The 19,214-nt window shown below is 40.0% G+C and overlaps 3 protein-coding genes across 7 annotated transcripts; 1 reads left to right on the top strand and 2 right to left on the bottom strand.

Annotated features, from left to right (window-relative positions):
* The first annotated feature begins 100 nt into the window (after positions 1-100).
* Positions 101-3,085, top strand: LOC114843302 (protein FAM83G-like). The gene is made up of 6 exons (XM_029129728.3): positions 101-854; positions 971-1,063; positions 1,171-1,289; positions 1,435-1,602; positions 1,753-1,877; positions 1,958-3,085. The coding sequence occupies exons 1-6, from the start codon at positions 566-568 to the stop codon at positions 3,075-3,077; spliced, it is 1,914 nt and encodes a 637-aa protein (XP_028985561.1). The 5' UTR covers positions 101-565; the 3' UTR covers positions 3,078-3,085.
* zgc:101716 (uncharacterized protein LOC492784 homolog) lies at positions 3,075-5,647 on the bottom strand. Of its 2 annotated transcripts, none has more exons than XM_029129729.3 (8): positions 5,408-5,647; positions 4,846-4,947; positions 4,620-4,763; positions 4,479-4,529; positions 4,250-4,394; positions 4,056-4,161; positions 3,836-3,968; positions 3,075-3,755 (listed from the first exon to the last, which is right to left on the bottom strand). In XM_029129729.3, exons 1-8 carry the CDS (start codon positions 5,510-5,512, stop codon positions 3,585-3,587), a joined length of 957 nt encoding a protein of 318 aa, XP_028985562.1. In that variant the 5' UTR covers positions 5,513-5,647; the 3' UTR covers positions 3,075-3,584. The 2 variants fall into 2 exon arrangements, with proteins under 2 accessions (XP_028985562.1, XP_028985563.1); XM_029129730.3 differs by having other exon boundaries at positions 4,056-4,146.
* A 6,695-nt stretch (positions 5,648-12,342) lies between these two features.
* Positions 12,343-16,693, bottom strand: LOC114843706 (fucolectin-1-like). 4 transcript variants are annotated; one of them, XM_055503438.1, is made up of 6 exons: positions 16,574-16,693; positions 14,414-14,475; positions 14,080-14,136; positions 13,540-13,825; positions 13,324-13,469; positions 12,343-13,113 (listed from the first exon to the last, which is right to left on the bottom strand). In XM_055503438.1, the coding sequence occupies exons 3-6, from the start codon at positions 14,117-14,119 to the stop codon at positions 12,773-12,775; spliced, it is 813 nt and encodes a 270-aa protein (XP_055359413.1). In that variant the 5' UTR covers positions 14,120-14,136; positions 14,414-14,475; positions 16,574-16,693; the 3' UTR covers positions 12,343-12,772. The 4 variants fall into 4 exon arrangements, 3 of the variants coding, with proteins under 3 accessions (XP_055359413.1, XP_040923884.1, XP_028986352.1); XR_005896836.2 differs by having other exon boundaries at positions 13,540-13,734; positions 14,414-16,685; XM_041067950.2 differs by lacking the exons at positions 14,414-14,475; positions 16,574-16,693 and having other exon boundaries at positions 14,080-14,264.
* Positions 16,694-19,214: the final 2,521 nt, after the last annotated feature.

The raw sequence follows: 19,214 nt of genomic DNA, 5'->3' as shown, positions 1-19,214 counted from the left end.
TTTGTATTTTTTAATCTTCTTAATCTTAAAACCACACTTCTCACATTTTACAGTGGTAATGTGAAGACTTGTGATTGACTGGATGTTTGAGTTCATTTTGATTTGCCATCATCTGTTTCTGCGTGTGTGGACAAGTTGTTTTTGGTAGACGGTTTGAGGCAGATGACGGATGAGGATCAGGTTGACTTCTGCAGTAATTACTTTAAACCAGATGATAATCTGTGTGTTTGTGACCATCACTGCTCTGCCTGGTCGTGCCTTCAGCTATTTCTTTGCTTTTATTCCTTTTAGTATCCAGGTGTTGTTTGACATTAGCTGAAATGACAGCCATCATCATTCCTGTCAGTCATTGGTTTCTTGCCCACCCTTCCTTTATTCGTGCTCACAATCCACCCTTTCTGAGGCCCTAGAGAGAAAAACTCCTCTTGTCTTCTCATTACTTCTGTCTTTTCCTAGCAGTAGTGTTTTTTAGCTGTCAGAGAAATGTTAGTAACCGTATAATTCAGGGTTTGAGAGTCGTGCTCAGCTGCAGTGGATCACAGGGACCTGAGCTCATCTTTCTGCCATGGATGTCAGCAGTGTGTCTGTGCTGTGGTACAAGCGGTCCAAACCTCTGGGGAAGGTGAGACGACGGGTTCAGGACCTACGCGTTCCAGCCTCCTCCATCGACTGCTCAGCCATCACACCGACGTTGGAACTGAGCCACAACGAGAGTGCGCGGCTGGCAGTCGACTGCCTGCTGAGCCAGGGGATGGAGGGCTACGAGGAGATGTTACATGCAGAGGGAGAAGTGGACTTTCTGTCCGAGCTGGAAAAGAGTTACATCCTGGCCAATGGAACAGATGGCAAAACAGGTTATGTTTTAATATTTTTGGCTAAAACGAGTCTGATTCTAGATCAAAATAAATAATTCCTAAATTAATTACATTTGATGTTAGTTACTCATTACAGCTTTTTGTGTATTACACAGATGATCCTGGTGCATGTGATGAGAGAGATTTGAAAAGCATGTCTGCTGCTTCCTTGTCTACACTGCCCTCAGACACTGAGCCCACTGTGGCAGGTAATCAAAAACATGTTGATACAAGAACTAGGAGGCAATCGTTAGGTTTTTAATGAAATTTAGCGTGCTACAAATGAGCATTTATTTTTTTCTGCATTACTGTCCAGACTTCCAAGTGACAGGTCCTGTCCTTGCTCAGCCCAGCGTTGAGATTTATTTCCAATATGACAGCAAATCAGCTGGTCTGAAAGACGTGCTTAGAGAATTCATCAGAAAGGCTAACATGGTATGTATGAAGGTGTGAGTGACAGGACAGGAGTAATCTGTGCATGCTTCTACATGTTAGAGCTCATAATGCTTAAAGGTGAGATATGCTGTGAGTGATAACCATCAGTGCATGTTTGTGGTTTGGTTCATGTGTGTGTGTGTAGGCCCTGGCCATAGTGATAGATACCTTCAGTGACGTAGAGCTGCTGTGTGACCTTCTGGAGGCGAGTAGGAAGAGGAACGTGTCGGTTTACCTGCTGCTGGACCATCACAACCTCAATCTGTTCATTAGCATGTGGCAGGACCTCAAACTCAACAGCAGCGACTTCCCAGTGAGTTTCACTCTATATCCCTCAACCTTGAACTAAACCTTAAAAAAACTGCTGCAGGAACATTTCATGAAATTCTGATTAATGCTGATGCTGTGATGCACTTAGTTACAAGCTTTTCAGTATGTGTGTATTCTTTTACTGTATGTGAAGAAACTGTCGGTACGCAGTGCTCATGGACAGACCTACTGCGCCAGGTCGGGCAGGAAGCTGACTGGTGAAATTGCAGAGAATTTAATTATGGCTGACTGGACTGAGGTTCTAACTGGCTCATTCAGGTAAAAGACAAGCTAAGAAATGCATTGTGTTTCTGAGAGAACCCACAAAACAACATTTGTTTGTGTGTGTTTGTGTGTAGTTTCTCGTGGCTGTCCTGGCAGGTCAATCGCAGTCTTGGTGTTCTTGTGAAGGGCAGTGCAGTCACTCCGTTCCATCAGGAATTCCGCCGACTCTACTTCAGCTCCACACCGGTTCCTGGCTTTGTCACCTTCATAACTCTGCCTCTTCATATTTCACATGCAATCCACCACAATAACTGTGGTATCAGTGAAAAAAAATCAAGCCACACTAAACCATTGTGCAAGCTGGATGGGCCTGAAGACGTTCAGTGCAGTCAGATCAAAACTAAAATACAGATTTTGTCTAATCCAGAAAACCCAGGAGTGGAGCACAGCAAAGGCAATGACCAACTTCAGCACAAAGTCGCAGTAGATGAACAACAACATACTAAACCTCCACAACTATATACTCCAGGAGTCAGCATCGCCACCCTGTGTAATAAGCAAACCTATGTAGATCCTCTGGAGGCAAATCAAAAGCAGGGTAATAGTCCTACCAACTGTCTGGGTCAGACTCAAGTCTCAAATATTCAGTCTCAGTTTGTGAGTCTAAACATGAGCACCATCGCTGATAAAAAGGTTCACGAGTTAAACCCCACACGGCCACCACAGAGGACTGTACGTTATCAAACAACCCTGAAGAAGCACTTGAGTCATCTTCCATCTGAGAGTCCCACAGTTCCTGCTACATCACAGCCTTTCAGCCATTCAGGTCAACACTCATGTGGGTTTAATCCTAAAGTGTCCTCCCTGGGACCCAGGCAGCACTGCCAGCCCCCCCTCCAGCCAAGTAGAACCACACACGGACATGGTCTCAAGTTGACACCAAGAGCTGAGGGAACTTTTCTCCATGCAAACGCTAAAATGTTTTCCCCAGGTTCAACAGCAAAGCTGCATCTGCAGCATCACTCCATCCAGCAGGTGAGGCCACCACTCCTGAACTGGAAGCCACAGAGTCCCACTGTGAGAACCAGACCAGTGGCACGCACCAGCTCCTTTGACTCCACCTACGGAACAGGACAGACGACAGCTGGACTGCTGGGCTGGAGGTCATCTAGAAACATGACAACACTGGGAAGAAGCAAGAGCCTGACCGAGAGATCCACCACAACACTTTATCCAAACACGACCACAATCTGACAGACTGTGAGGAAAGTGACCCTCAGACACGTTTATTAGCTTTACATTAATACAACAGGAAAGAGTAGAAAAAAAGTAGAAGTATGAATTAAGAAAGGTAGAAGGAATTTGTAGCAATTCAGCTGTGTTAAAAAAACATATTTACACAAGAGTGTGTAGTTTATTACTATTTACACTTGCTCAGGTTGAGTTATGTGCTGGAATCTTTGTGCTTTCTTCAAAATTTTAAAAAAAGGGACAAAATGTACATAAAACATCAAAGTAGAAACAATGTATTGGATGCACAGGGACTTATCTATGTAGAACACAGGCTAATTTCTGTCTAAAGTTGCTCAGCATTAAACATTAATATTTGACATATGGACACTTTATGCAACCAGTATAAGCCAGTAAACATACTGCTGGGAACTGGGGATACTTCTTATGTTATTTATTGAGTTTTGTTGGGGGTTTGTGATGTTCTGAAGACAGTCTCGGGTCTGTGTGGTATCACCTCTGTAAACAGCATCAGGACTTCAGCTCCTCATTTCTCTGATATCCATCAGTGTGTAACACTCCAATCATTAGGACCTTGTTCCACCAGCGCTCTCTGAAGCTCTGTACACACACACTGGTCAGACTTTCCCCGTCCTGGTAGTCCTCCCTCATTTTCTCTGGGATTAGGTCTTCTGACATCACCTGGAAGATTCAAGACAAAGTCTCTAACTGAGGCTCCCTCCACACAGCATGTACACACAAAACCAAGAGTGTGTCCTCACCTCAGTGAGAGCCTGCAGAGTTGCTTCTTTGGGACTGAGTCGCTGTAACGCCTCATCTGTTGAATGTAGGGCATTTTCACTGCGCTGTAGCACAAAGGACGACTGCTGCTGCTGAAGGATCCTCAACAGGAGTCTGAGAGAGATGGAAGTAACAAGACACTATGAGGTCTGCACTTGGTGAAGAGCCTGCTGATCGTCTGATGACAGTCACACACTGCACCTCGTCCTGATGAAACATATGCAAGCTTTCAGCCAGTCTGTCTTGTCCTCAGCCTCTCCATCATTCTGCTCCCCGGCTGATTTGGACCTCTCTGAGGAACAAGATCCTAGAAAGGTTAAGTTCACACAGTGAAGGCAAATCAAGATCACATTAATAATTTACTTTCAGGAAATAAAGCAGAAATTCCAGCCCACCTGTGATTTTGTTGTTCTCCAGCTGCTGTAGACACATCTGGCCTAGGTTTAACCAGTGCCAGGGGTTAAAAGGCAAAAGGCTACACAGCTGCTCCAGAGATGACATCTTTGACGCTGTGGCTCCAAAATGATCATAGATGCTGACCTTTTAGTAAAAGCTGTTAGTGAAGCCATTCTGTTATTCTTTCTATAATAATGAAGAAAACAGTAAAATGTGGCCAAAGCTCACCTTCAGTAGCAGCAGGCTGGTCAAGTGACAGGTGTTGGAGGCTTCTTTGCTCTGGACAGAGAAAATGTATAACCCACTACACAAATCATTTTGTAAGCATGAGATTTTAGACTCATTTGTTGTTTTATTCAAAAGCATTACCAGCAAGTCAGCCAACTCCAGCGCCCTGTCTCTCTGTCCCAGCTTGGTACAGCACCGGCTCATTCCCTCCAGCACATCTCGTCTGATGGTCAAATTGTTGTCAGCGATCCACTCCAGGCAGCTGCTGTACGCTTCCAAGGCTTTCTACATGGATGATGAGAACAGAAATGCTACTTATTTAAAAGTGAACGAAGCACATGATTTATTTTGATAATCATCTATGTACCTGATAGTTCCCCTGTCTCACAGCCAAGTCACCTCTAAACTTGTAAACCTTCTGCTTCTCCAACGCATCGTTTGTATCAAGAGCAGTGCTGTTACAAAACCACTGCAGAGACAAACCACATGTGATAAGGGCTTAAAGTACTACCTGGTAAATTCAATTACATGAAAACTGATAAAGCATTATTCAAATTACTGATGAACTGAAGCTCAAATAAGGTGAAGGTCAAAAAGTAAAACAGAAAAACAAACAAATTTTTCCTGAAATACATTCACGTCTTTTTAATTTGTTACAATGTTAAAATAATATAAAACCAGTGGTTGAATAATAATTAGAGTAAATATTTCTGATGATGCCCAAAGCCCATTTGAGGGTGAAGGAGCCTTGTTAAAACTGTTAAATAATGTTGCACTTAGTAGCTAGCTTTGGGTCTGTTTTCAGTCAGAAAAAAAACTGACATGATAGTCAGAAAACTATCATGTCAATAATATCTATTGTGCTAGTTTTACTCACTTTAATGGCAATTGTTGAGCAGGTTATATTGATTTGTAATGGAGACTCTCACCTCTGGTTCGCACACTTTGGCGTTGTATGAAGACAGAGACTCACACACTCGGTGTCTCGCCTCGAGAAACACAGAGTCATCAAAAGTGCTGCCGAATATTTCCATCCTGACGTCCGAGACAGGTTTAACGTTTCGTGACCATTACGCGCATAAATGGGAAAACAGCAAACTGCAGCCAAACACTGTTTAGTTCTCGCGTAGCCCCTCAGTGTAAAGTGGTCGTTTAACACAATGTCCAGTAGCGATGGTTCCGGATAGAAACGTTCCGATGTAGATAATACGCCTTGTTGACTGAACAGAATAAAGAGAATAAATAACTCCGTAGAAGTATTATGACAATCACTTATTTTCCACCTAAGCATTTAGAAGAAACAGTATTCAGCAAATGTAAATAGGATTAAAATACACATTAAATATACAAATAAATGTACAAAAATGTAAATGTAAATGTAAATCAGCAAATAGAAAATCTGTAAGATAAAAATTGGATAACTCTTCTTAAAAAAGACAGAAAAACATATAAAATTAATAAATGGTCATACATACATTTATAGTTCGGAAAAGCTTTGTGGATCTGTGGGTTGGAGTGAATATCTCCTGTTTCAGCCCATCATGTTTATCTAAAAAATCAACATATTTCAACAATCACACCATCAGTACTGGTGCAAATAAAACAACACACTGATTTCTCTTATGTGATACACATAAAATTAAATGTTTCACTGTCAGGTTTGCTGTATCAGTAATGGTTGTCTTTTCATGGCAACACTCATGTCACACTTATCTTCTCTTATTTGCTCTGGATCCCAGTTTTTGTACTGTAGAGGATGATCACCCACCCAGAACCAGAACCCTAAGGTGCAGGTGTAGTAAAGCCCCAGCCACACAAAGGGACTGGTGGAGTTCTGTAGCTCCAACTCAGCCCAGACCTGGGTCTCATTGTCATGGATATAAGCCATGTTGTGGTCTCTGCAGTAGATCAGTGAATCTAACCATGTCCTGTTGTATCTGACCTTGTATCAGCATCAAACTCGCAACCGAAAGAAAAAATGTCCAAGTGAAACAAACTACACTACTCTGTGTGAAAATGAACTAAACGCAAATCCAAGAACATCATATTCGTGTTATTTGGTTACCAAATCTGCTCCAGGCTGAGTTTTATCACAAACTTTGTTATTAACAACATTCAAATGTCTGTTTGATGTAAATATTTGCTTTGGTACAAGAGGTATTGTATTTCCACTTTATTCCTCCTGATCTCTATCATGAATATTGGTATTAATTTTACTCTGTATTTAATGCAGTAAAGTCATTCGACATATTATAAACTCTGCAAACATTTCATCTTACATTTGTGACAAAGGAAATACTATGAGGAAAAAGGAGTCAACCTCACTCACCTTGTAGCTTGTTTTTATTAGTTCATCAGCACTGATCAACACCAGAATTAGGAAAACTAACTAAGTTCAACTTACTGTAGGTCCGACATTCTGTCTCGCCAACAAATCTCATGATCATAATTCATCCAGTCTAACTCACAAACTACTATCAATAAACTACAAAATACTAATAACTGAGAGCACCAACAGCAGTAGGGTAATAAGTCTTTTATTTTTAAAGTATGAATTTTTTTAAACCACTATTTTGTTATGTCATATAAGTTTAAAATTTCATGGTCTGTGCCAAATTATTGTGTTGTACAAAAGAAGAAAGTTGATCCTGATGATGCAGGAGCTACAAATATTTCCTCATAGCTTTGTAAATCAGGCCTCCAGATGTGATCTACTGTCTTTCCATAAAATGTATGGCACCTACAGGTGTTTGTGAATAGAATGTGAGTTTTAGGAAGAACGAACAAAACAAGTTCTGTTTTAAATTCATCGAATGTTATTTCAAATATGTTTTCTTGTTTAGTCCCATGTAGTAGCTCAGATATGGTGAAAAGTTTGTAGTGGATATAGCACACACTAGTTATGAAGCTTCTTTCCTGTACGTTAATACTTGCCCATTTATTGAAGGAGAATATACAGTCAGATCATTGAATTCTTCCTACAGTATCTGTGTCTAAAAAACATTTGTAATGGACTATAAAAACTGAAAGACCACTGTCGTCATTCAGTAAAACTGCTGTGGAAATACACGTATGACTTGTTCTGCAAGAGAACAAAGAGCTGTTGAGTCTACACTTAAAGCAAAGCACACTTCTACCAAGCAGCCTGGGCCACCGTCAGCAGAAAGAAAAGCAGAAGTCAGAAATCATTTGCATTCATACGTACAGTATTTTTTACCAAAAAGCTGCAGATTTATAGTAAAAACATTCAAGCGACTACTTCTATAAATACAGAAACTGAGTGAGGACTACAGCAGAAGTATAGCGAATGATACAAACAGGAGACACATGAGCACAACAGGACAGCAGGTAAACTACTGTGACCACAATGTCAGCTTAGCTCTACTGCAAAAGGTTAACTGGGTACATGATGGCTGTGGACAATCACAACTAGGATTTTCTGATGTTTAACTTGACTTTGGTTTCCCACTAAACCCTCTCTGCCACCGTTAAAGAACTGTAATTTTATATTTTTGTACTGAAAGGTCACTTAGACAACACTGGCTGAACTCCAAAGAACATTCACAGAAACTCTACTCTATTGTACATATCATATAGGTCTGTACTGTTATCAAGCAATCGACTGATGTTCCAACAGAGCTGTAATGATTCTGTTTTCTTAGATAGAAACATATAAAAACAATTGGAACTAAACTTTCCCTACAAAGAGCAGATTTTATTTATAAATATAAAATATCATATGTACAAAATGAGCAGTTGTCCATCTTGGTTATTGCATGCATGACTAAACAATAGGTTTGTTAACATGTTGAACGTCTTCTTTGCTGTGGCCAGGCACTTGTCACACTGACAGGGTCTATGATTTAAGGTGAAGTAGCGTCACCAGCTTATAACAGCAACACCAGTGGGACAGAAAGAGGTTCTGACGCTTCCTGTGGAGCAAATGTGCCGGCATGAGGTGGGACAAGTGCTTGGTGGCAGAAGACAATGCAATTCAACACATCAATGGTTTAATTCAATCAATTTAAGGACTTAGAAATGAAGTTTCCACTGTCAGCTTCAGAGGGTTTAGGCAGCTCTTAGTATCAGCACAAAGCAGAGATCCATCATGCAACACACTTAAACAGAACCTCCGTCCAACAGTTTCTCATTTTCAAAGTCCCATATTTATCTCCTCATAATCATCTTCTGAGTCAAGAGTTGGTGAAATTCTGTTCAAACGAGGATACGAGCCATGTAGGCACATAGGTTTATTTGCAAAGCTTCATCGATCTCTCCTCTAACAGCAAAGAATGGTGATAAGGACAACGTTTAAAAAGTGTTATTTGGTTGACGTTCCACTACAGAGCGAAGGTGAAGCTTTTTCAGGCATTGCAACCATTATCTCCACTGTCATGGACTCAGGGTTTAGCAGAAGGTTAATCAACCCTGCTTTATGGAACAGACTGAAGTCTGTGCACAGCCAGGTTTGGAACCTGCAGAAAATCCTGGGAGGTGAATTCCTGCCCAGGTCAGACGTCGGCTGGTGGTCCGATGAGGCGAGGTGACGGGATCCTGAACCAGAGCCAGGACACAGATCAGGCGAGTATGAAAAGAGTAAATCCTAAGGTATCTTAAATTCCGTGACGAGGTCACGAGGTAAAAGAGGACGGGGTCCTCGTAAAATAGATTTATGATAGTTTGTCTGAATGAAGCAGCGGCAGAGTGGAAACCTAACGGTGTTAACGTAAACTCTGTGATCAGCTGAAGTAAATCAGACTATATAAATAAGTGTTACTGTTTGTCGGTCTCTAAGTAAATTTTAACTTCTTAGAGGAAGTCTCAAAGACCTTTTGTGTTGTGTGTCTGATTGAAATCAAAATTGAGAGTTTGGTTTGCTCAGACAGCTGTGTCCGCAGGAAACTAGTTCCTGTAGAAGCTTGGCACAGTCGATGATCTCTGTGAACACTGTGACTGATCGTTGATCTCAATCCTCGTAGTGAAGCAAATTAAAAAACCCTAAGGGTGAAAACCTTGAAGGTGATTCCAAATACATGTCTATAAGACATTCTCAGTCGACTATAATAATATATATATATAACTTACCACAGTGGAAAAAGAAATTTGGATTTGATAGAAATTTAAAAAAGTAGAATTGTGTAAAAGATTTGATGGATAAAATAACTGTGATAACTGAAACTGTTTAAAGAAAGAGATGGGGAATATAATAAAGGGACCAGTTAAAAATTCATGCTATATGCACGACAAGATTTTGAATTAAAAATTAACACTAAAGGGGTGTAAAACTATGGAATAAATTAAGTAAAAGCATAAAAAATATTAATGAAATGATAGAAAAATAATAGAAACGATATAATAGATATAATTTAATAATTGTTTTATATTAATATAAAAAATAACCTATAATAGAACAATAATAATATAATTGATGTGCTTAAATATAATTATAAAGGCATGCGTCAATTAAAATATAGGAAAGAACAAGCTCATTGATTAATTAGATGGAACGTTGTGGAAGTGGTGCACGAATATTAACATTCTGTTATAATTCCTTATTGATAAAATACCTTATGTGATGTATGAAACTAACAGTCTATGTTCAGATATTGAATACAAATCAATGAAATGAAGCAAAAGCAACAATGTTTGTTGTAGACAGTGAAGAATGCTATTGGCAAGATAACAGTGGACAGAGAGGACGTGACAGAAAAAGGTTTAGAGGACATGGTGGACGACCATTTAGGGTGAGAAAAGTGAGAGTGACGTTGATGAGGAAGAACCTCAAGTAAAAGTGTACTTATGTGAAAGACTGCATAATTACCCACGAGTTACCCTAACCATATTTGGCAAAAAGGAAAACCTGCACATGAGGTTGTTAACAGAGTGTATGATTGGAATCCAAAACAAAGTGTGAATACAGCTCAATGACGGTGTGGAAGAGCCCACCTTAGAGGAAATCAACAATCAGTGACAGCATGCTTTAAGTTTGGCAGAGCGACACAGCCCATACTGCACGGCTGAGGCCACAGACCAGCTGACTGTCCACAGAATGATTCTGCTGGAGCAAAGTGATGGGCGAGAGGTCGATGGGGTTCAAGTACCAGTGTAGATGACACTGAGGAGGGAGGTGAATGCACTGACACACACACACACACACACACACACACACACACACACACACACACACACACACACACACACACACACACACACACTGATGATGTCACAGCTAACAGCAATGAAGAATGCTTGCAACACATTATTAGTAATGCCTTTTGTAGCATCCCAGTTCCCCCAGGTTCACAATTTTGGTTTGCGCTTACTTACAAAGGTCAGCAATGCACATACACCAGGCTACAATAAGGTTATTGTAAAAGAGTTTTCAAAAGTAGAGAACCTAGACCAGATTTACAGGACAACCCAATACCTGGTTCTGTATTTGGCTTTGTTGATGGACCAAGCACAAAGTCGGAAACTAGAAAATTACAGAGTGGCTGTGCGGTTCTGACTGATAGTGAGACCTTGAAAGCAGAACCACTTCCCCCCACACTACAGAGCACAAGCAGCAGGAAATAATTGCACTGACTGAGACATGCAAACTCAGGTCAGATAGTTATCATCTATACTGATAGCAGATACGCACAATGAACTATTCATATATTTACCAGTCAATGGGAAAATACAGGCATGATGACATCAACGGGAAAGACCAGCAAAAATAGCCATTTGATGCACTGCACTCTCAAAAGAGAAAAAAAAAATGGAATCAAAGGACAAACTGTTAAGTTATTATTATGTTTGACGAGGGGAACCTGTTCTACCAACATCCCTCTATAAATGAGCAGCAATATTGAGCCGTGGGCTTTGCCATGTCTCAACGGGGGGATGGTCTGGATAAAAAACAAATACTATACTGCTTATGGATTTACAATTTATTCTAAAAAATGTTGTTCCCGATGCATCACATGCTGTAATATAACCCTCAATGTAACCCCCTCTCAATGTAAAAAGTAGTGTTTGACAGTTATTAACCTTTTTTTCCAAATGGATAGATTCACTAGCTGTAGCAAAAACTCTAGTAAAAGATATAATACGATTTGACACAACTGATTGTGTCTGCTTTATTTAAGATTTACAAAGGGAACTAACAATTTCCCTAACAGCCCGGGTCCATCTTTGTGTGGACTTTGCAGTTCTCCCCATGTTCGCGTGGGTTCCCTCTGGGTTCTCTGGTCCAAAGACATGCGGTTAGGTTGACTGGCTACTCTGTGTGGTTGTTTGTCTCTGTTTGGCCCTGCATTAGGCTGGCGACCTGTTTAGGGTGTACCCTGCCCTCTGGCCCCCCACGACCCCGCCCGGAATGGGTTTTTCCGGTGCAATTACTAAAATGTTTAGTTCAGGTGCTTCATGTTTTTTTTAAAGTGCAGGCTGGAGTTAAATTATTGTCTAAATACTGTTGAACAGTGTTCCTTTAAGTACAGGTCAACATAAAAGGCAAGGTGTCAGTGATTTGGTGGCCATTGCAGTCTTGTTAGGGAGAGATCAGCAGTGGGACATGCCACAGCCAAATGCTTTTGTTTTTAATATTCTGTCAGAGGATCCTGACCTCTGCCTCACAGCGGCTCTTATCACGATTGGTGACTGAACATTCAGCTTTGGCACAAGAGCCTCGTTCTGTCTAAATGCACAGAGCTCAGTTTAAAAAGTCTAATAACACAGGGTAGAATCTATCAAAAGATGAAAAACCCTTTAAAAACACAATTAGTGATGCATATCACGGTGGCATTTTATGTAAAGGTGTAGCTTCTTAAATTCCACATTTTTGACTTAGTAAATCACTTCTAGATAGAAACGTTTCAATGTAAATATTTTTTTTATTGAACAGAATAAAGAGAATTAGTTACTCCACATGTAGTATTACGAAAATCACTAATTTTAACCTAAGCATTCAGAAGAAATAGCAGACAGCAAATGCAATTAGGATTAAAATACATGTTAAATGTTACAAATCAGTATTAAATGTGAGCAAATGTGTACAAAATGCAGATGTCACACAAACATGACCCAAAGCCGTAAATAAAATATAAAAATTAGATAATTCTTCTTTAAAAAAGACTGTTAAAAGGTACACCGAGAAAACTATAATATCAATAAATGCTTATACAGACAGTTGGTAAAAGCTTTCTTGTATCTGTGGGAGAGTGAAAATCTCTTGCTTCAACACATCAGGTTCATATAAAAATCATTGTATTTAAATTGACACGAGTGCAAATAATACATGACACTGATTTCTCTTATATGATACACATGAAATTAAACTCTTTACTGTCAGGTTTGCTGTACCAGTAATGGTTGTCTTTTTTTATGGCAACACTCATGTCACACGTATCTTCTCTTATTTGCTTTGGATCCCAGTTTTCGTACTGTAGAGGACGATCATCTACCCAAACCCATGACCCCAGCGTGTAGGTGTAACGAAGGCCCAGCCACACAAAGGGACTGGTGGAGTTCTGTAGCTCCAACTCAGCCCAGACCTGGGTCTCATTGTCATGGATATAAGCCAGGTCCATGTTGTGGTCTCTGCAGTAGATCAGTGAATCTAACCATGTCCTGTTCTCTGGAATCAGCATCAAACCTGCAAATGAAAGAAGAAATGTCCAAGCTGAAACATTTTCATATATTATATGGTGAAATTCATATATATATATATACTCCATTGTTCCTGTCAAGCAAAGAAAAAAATATATTTTAATGACAACATATCAATATGAAACTTTGTAGTCTTGACTTCGAATTGGAACAATATTATTATATACTGAAGTTCTGGTATAAATTAAATATGTACCTTTCCTTATTCCATAGATCTGCACCTCACACAGAACAAGAAAGTCTTTCTGTAAATATATGGTAACATAGCGTCCCCATATTGATCCACCGTCACACTGAAAAGTGTTGTTTTGGTTCAATGTGAAGTTTGTGATGGTTTTACACCTAAAAAAAGAGAACTGTGGGTAAAATACAGTAAAGCCTGATGATTCAAATGAACATGACGGTAAATTACACGTTGCCAGTGGTGTTGCTCTTCTCAGATGAGTTCCCAATGACGATCTGAGCTCCCTCCATGTGAATATTACTTTGTTTAATGTTGTAGATCATGATGTTATATATTTCATACAGGCCCAGCAGGTCAGCGCTCCACCAGTTGTTTTTGTTCACTGCTGTATCAGCACATTCTGTCCAGAGCCCATCAACGGCTCTTTCAGAAGAGAAAATAAAAGAACCAACTGTATAGCTTGAAGACTGAGACGTTTTCCTGACTTTTATCAGGTTCTGTGTGTTTGACACAACTGTAGAGAACAAGGAAAGTCATTCAAAGTACTGGTCCAGCCACAGAAGCAAAGGACATCATGAGATATCGACTGGAGTGATGTCACAGCTACTGGCAGCTTTGACATCACTGCTACGAACAGAACACTTCAATACTTCACAATAACATTTAATTCATTTGTTTACAGCCAATTAACAACTAAGCATTTTATTAAATTGCTGTACAGTCACATTTTGTATAATAGTAATAATAATAATAAGAAGACATACTTACTGGTCAGAGACATGACAGACAACAACAGACTCCACATCATCCTGACTGTTTCTCCTTCTGTTTAGGTCAAATGTTAAATTTACATCGCATATGTAGCTGTGAAGAATTCCACAGGCATGTATGAGGCGGAACAAACACACTCAAATGCTTATCACAATATGAAGCCTTCTCAGGGCCACTACTTTGGGGCCACTACTTTGTTTGTCCTAAAATAAACAAATGCTGACTGTTTCTCCTTCTGTTTAGGTCAAATGTTAAATTCACATTACATACATAGATATGAAAAATTCCACAGGCGTCTATGATGAAGAATGAATGCACCGAGCTCACTCACCTTGTCACTTGCTCCAATGCTTATCTCAATATGACACCCTCTCAAAGCCACTACTATGTTTTCTGTGAAATGAAAATCCAAGAACATCATATTTGTGTTATTTGGTTACCAAATCTGCCACATGCTGAGTTTTATCACAAATTTTGTTATGAATAACATGCAAATGTCTCTGTATGATGTAAATATTTGCTTTAGTAAAAGAGAAATTTTATTTCCATTTTATTCCTCCTGATCCCTACCCGTATTAACTATACAACAACAATCTGTATTTAGTGACATAAATTCACAACATATTATAATCTCCACAAACATATCATCTTACATTTGTGACAAAGGAATAACTGAGAAAAAAATGACTCAAGCTCACTCACCTTGTAGCCTGTTTTCATTAGTTTACGAGCACTGATTGACACTAAAACTAGAAAAACTAACAGTTCAAATTAGGTCTAACATTTTATCTCACTGAGTCTCATGATCATAATTCATCCAGTCTCACTCACAAACTATCATTAAACTACAAAATACTAAAAACGGAGAGCACTAAAAGTAATAGTAATAAGTGTGTTTAATTTTGTTTTGTTTTTTATCAGTACTGTATGTTATTATAATCACAAGTTTTGCATTTCATGGCTTGTACTAAATTATTGTTTTGCAAAAGAAGAATAATCCGCAATGCAACTATTTGATTTCATCCCATTTGACTTTCTCAATAAGTGTTCATGATGCCTAAGTGCAAAATTCATCAATATATTTCTAAAATAATTTTCAAGGTGGCAATAGATATATCACATTTATTTAATGCAATAAAAAAGTGCATAATAATGATAAATGTTTAGTAGGTCTAAAACATGCCTAATGGAACCTAAAGGCTTGATTGAGAAACATAAAAGATTTTATAAGTGAATTTGTCATACCCGAATGAACTAAAAACACCATACTTTCTCCCTGAAAGGTCAGAGTAAACTCAGAAAATTGTTTAAACCCATCAGACTGCAAAGTCATGCAGCAGTTGTCATTTACAGTAGCTGTTATCATTTTAAAATCACTCTGTGGGATGTTTTGGGCAAAAAGCGAGTCTTCATTGCAAGCAGATAAGCATGAATTTAGATCAATTGAGCAAAGATTTTGGATCAATCACGTCTGAAGCCTCTCCTGTAGTTTTAACCAGTGTCTGTGGCAGAGCACTTCTCAGATGTAGCTCACTCTGCGGTTTCTCTTTCCATATTTTCCTTTGCTGAAAACTGTCATAAGCAAGTGTCAGTGTCAGACACACGCGCTTGTATGGCAATTTCACGGCCTCTGAAGCTTCAGAAACAGTCCTTTCATGCTGGTGTAGGGCTTGTAGTAGCTGGTGAGTCTGTCCAGAACGTGATGGCTGCAGACGTTGTGGGAGTCGGTGAGGCCTCCTTGCTGTGGTCTGTGTCCTCCTGCTGCTGTGGTATCAGAGACTCTAAAACCCAGAAGCCAGTTGTGTTTTGTATTATTTACCGTCCTCCTACTCCATATTCAGAGTTCTCAACTGAATTCTCTAAATTCTTATCTGACTTAGTTCTTAGCACAAACAAAGTCATTTTAGTGGGAGACGTTACTATTCATGTAGATGTTGACAGCAACTGTCTCAGCATTGCTTTTACAGTAACTCCTTAATAGACACCATTGGTTTTACTGAGCAGGTAAATGAACCCACTCATCGTTTTAATAATACCCTCGATCTTGTCCTTACATATGGTTCCTGTGACGGGGTTGCAATTGATAATTTAATAGTTCTTCCCCCAAACCCTCTGTTATCTGACCATTTGTCATTAACTTTTGAATTTAGCATAATTGACCTTGCAACAGCTGGAAAGAAATCTTACTAAAGCAGATGTTTATCTGACAACGCTGTTGCCAGATTTAAGCAGATGATTCCGTCATCTTTTGCTTCATCGTCTTGTAGATTCACAGAGGAGAACTGTCACGATCGCACAGATGAGGACCCACATGCACAGCACAGAGACCTCAGACAGGTAGTAGAGTTAAACGGTTTTAATTCAGTATTCGATATCTCAGACGGTCCGGGTCGTACACGGGGAATCGCAGGCTTCGGTACAGGTGGGGCAGGCAGGTTCAGGTCCAAGAACAGGCAGAGTTTCGGTAACGGGAGAACACAGATTACAGTACCGTTTAGGAGCAGGCTGTCTCGTAGTCGGGCGGTCAGGTTCGGTATTCTAGAGTTTTCCTGGCAACAGTACAGATCAGGAACAGGCGAGAGTCAGACGTCAGGAAACAAAACAGAATCCAGAAACGCGCGGGTGCTGGAAAATGATGTCTAGCATACATACGATCTGGCAAGGTGTTCTGGGACTGGTGGTGCTTAAGTATACGGTGAGTGATTATTGATACGGAGCAGGTGTGACTAATGAGGACCGGAAGTAAAGCTGGAACCGAAAACAGAAACCGGGAGACTACCAAAATAAAGACAGGAAGTGGAAACTGGAACCCAAAACATGATGATATGACTGAACAACAAAGTGCCTTCAAAATAAAACTGAAAACAGAGCCAGAACCTGACAAGAACAGTCACCTTAATCCTTATCAACAGGTTGACTGTCTTGTAGATGATGCTGCAGCTTCTCTACGTACAATGTTATTGTTATATTGATACAAATAATCATAACATTCTATTACAGAGACTAGAACATAGCATCAGAATTAAAGGAACAGCACTGGGATGGTTTAAATCCTATTTGTTGAAGAGATTCCAGTTTATTAGGTTGCATTTCTATAAATTTGTATTGTTATGCAGATGATTCTCAGCTATTTATGTCTTTTGAATCAAATGAAACAGATCAACTAGTCAAAATTCAAAGTTGTTTAAAAGGCATCAAATCCTGGATGCCCCAAAACTTCCTTCAACTAAACTTAGATAAAACCGAAATTCTTCTTGTTGGGCTTAAAAATCTGAGAGCAACACTATTGAGTCAGATAGCAAACCTGGATGGCATAACATTAGCTTCAGATTCTACTGTGAGGAACCTTTTTTCCAGAATTTCCAGAACTGCCTACTTTCACCTTAGAAATATAGCTAAAATCAGAAGCGTCCTCTCTCAGAGCGATGCAGAGAAACTGATCCATGGATTTTGTTACCTCTAGGCAGCTCCTTAAAAAGCCTACAGCTAATTCAAAATGTTGTAGCCAGAGTTCTGACAAGACTTGGAAAGAGAGATCACATTCCTCCTACATTAGCTTCTTTGCACTGGCTGCCTGTAAAATGTACGATAGAATTTAAAATTCTTCTACTCACCTACAAAGCACTTAATGATAAAGCTCCTTCTTATCTTAAAGACCTCATAGTTCCTTATGCTGCCAGCAGAACACTTCGTTCTCAGAGCGCTGGGCTTCGAGTGGTTCCTAGAGTCTTTAAATGTAGAATGAGAGGCAGAGCCTTTAGCTACCAAGCTTCTCTCTTGTGAAACCAGCACAATGTTCATGTTCGAGATGCTGACACACTCTCCACCTTTAAGATCAGGCTTAAAACCTTCCTTTTTGATAAAGCTTATACTGTAGTTAGAGATGGTTCAGGTCACTGGCAATGATTGTTAGTCACAGGAACCATCTCTGTTACGAACTCGCCCCGTCGGTTCCAAATCGGCGGGGTTTGACAGGGAACCTACCAACTCCACCCGTCGGTTCCGAACCGACGGGGCTTTGACAGAACCCTGGGGCAGGAGAGGGAATGCGGTGGAGAGAGGCGGTGACAGCACCCGCTCCAACACGGCCGACGTGCTTCCAGCACACAGCTCTGTGTAATCCCTCACACAGACACCTGGCCGCAACCGGCAGACCAGGTCGCAGGGAACACAGGAGAGGGAAAACCCCAAATGCACGACCCAAACACAGTGTCTTACCAGTTAACATAAAGTGGTTTATTTAAACACAACAAAAACTCACTGCACCGCAGGACTCAGTTCAACACAAAGGAAGAACTAAAAATCACTGCATTGCAGGAAAACGATAAACAACCTAAACTCTATCTAAACCAAACGCTCCGTACACTGCGGGCAAAAATCCTAAACATGAACACAAGACATAACGCAGGACAACTAACACCTGAACAACAGCACTGTCAAACAGGCTAAACCAAACACGCTCCGTAACACGGTTTCACTAAACATAAAACATAAGACACTCACAAACCTTGCGTGGTGACAGGACATAAAAAGAAACCCAGGAACATCACTCCATGAACTCTCCTCTCTTGAAACGCAACTTGGTGTAACATCCAGCTACAACCTCAAGTACACACCAGCAATGTGTGAAACAAAAGACATCCCTTATATACCAACCAAAACAGGTGGGTCAACTAATTACACAGGAAATTAAAAACTCAGACCCACACCAAAAAGTCCCAAGAGCGCCTCTAGCGGCATGGAGGCTGAATGTCACAATCTCTTAGTTAAGCTGCAATAGACATAGACTGCTGGGGGACTTAATTTGTACACTGAAGTCCTCTGTTTTCTTCTCTCTTCTATTCAATAACCTCCCATCACTGTTCCATGTTTAACTAACCTTGTCTCTTTCTCTCCAGTAGTTGTGCTTCTCCCCCGCTCTCTCTCTGTTTAATTTATTTATATAATCCAATGAGTTGTGTTTATTGTTCGGTGTGTTATGGAACACTGCATTCAGCATAAAATGATCAAATCTATGAACACTCTGTTCTTAGTATGTTACACTTTTCACTGAGTTGTTACATTTTAACTCCTTAGCAACAATAGAGATATTAGGGGAGACACAGGGAGAGGGATTTTCAGAACTACACTCT

The sequence above is a fragment of the Betta splendens genome, chromosome 16 (assembly GCF_900634795.4).
Source record: "Betta splendens chromosome 16, fBetSpl5.4, whole genome shotgun sequence".
NCBI classification, from domain to species: domain Eukaryota; kingdom Metazoa; phylum Chordata; class Actinopteri; order Anabantiformes; family Osphronemidae; genus Betta; species Betta splendens.
The sequence above is the reverse complement of the archived record's forward strand: the minus strand, read 5'-3'. Positions and strand labels throughout refer to the sequence as shown.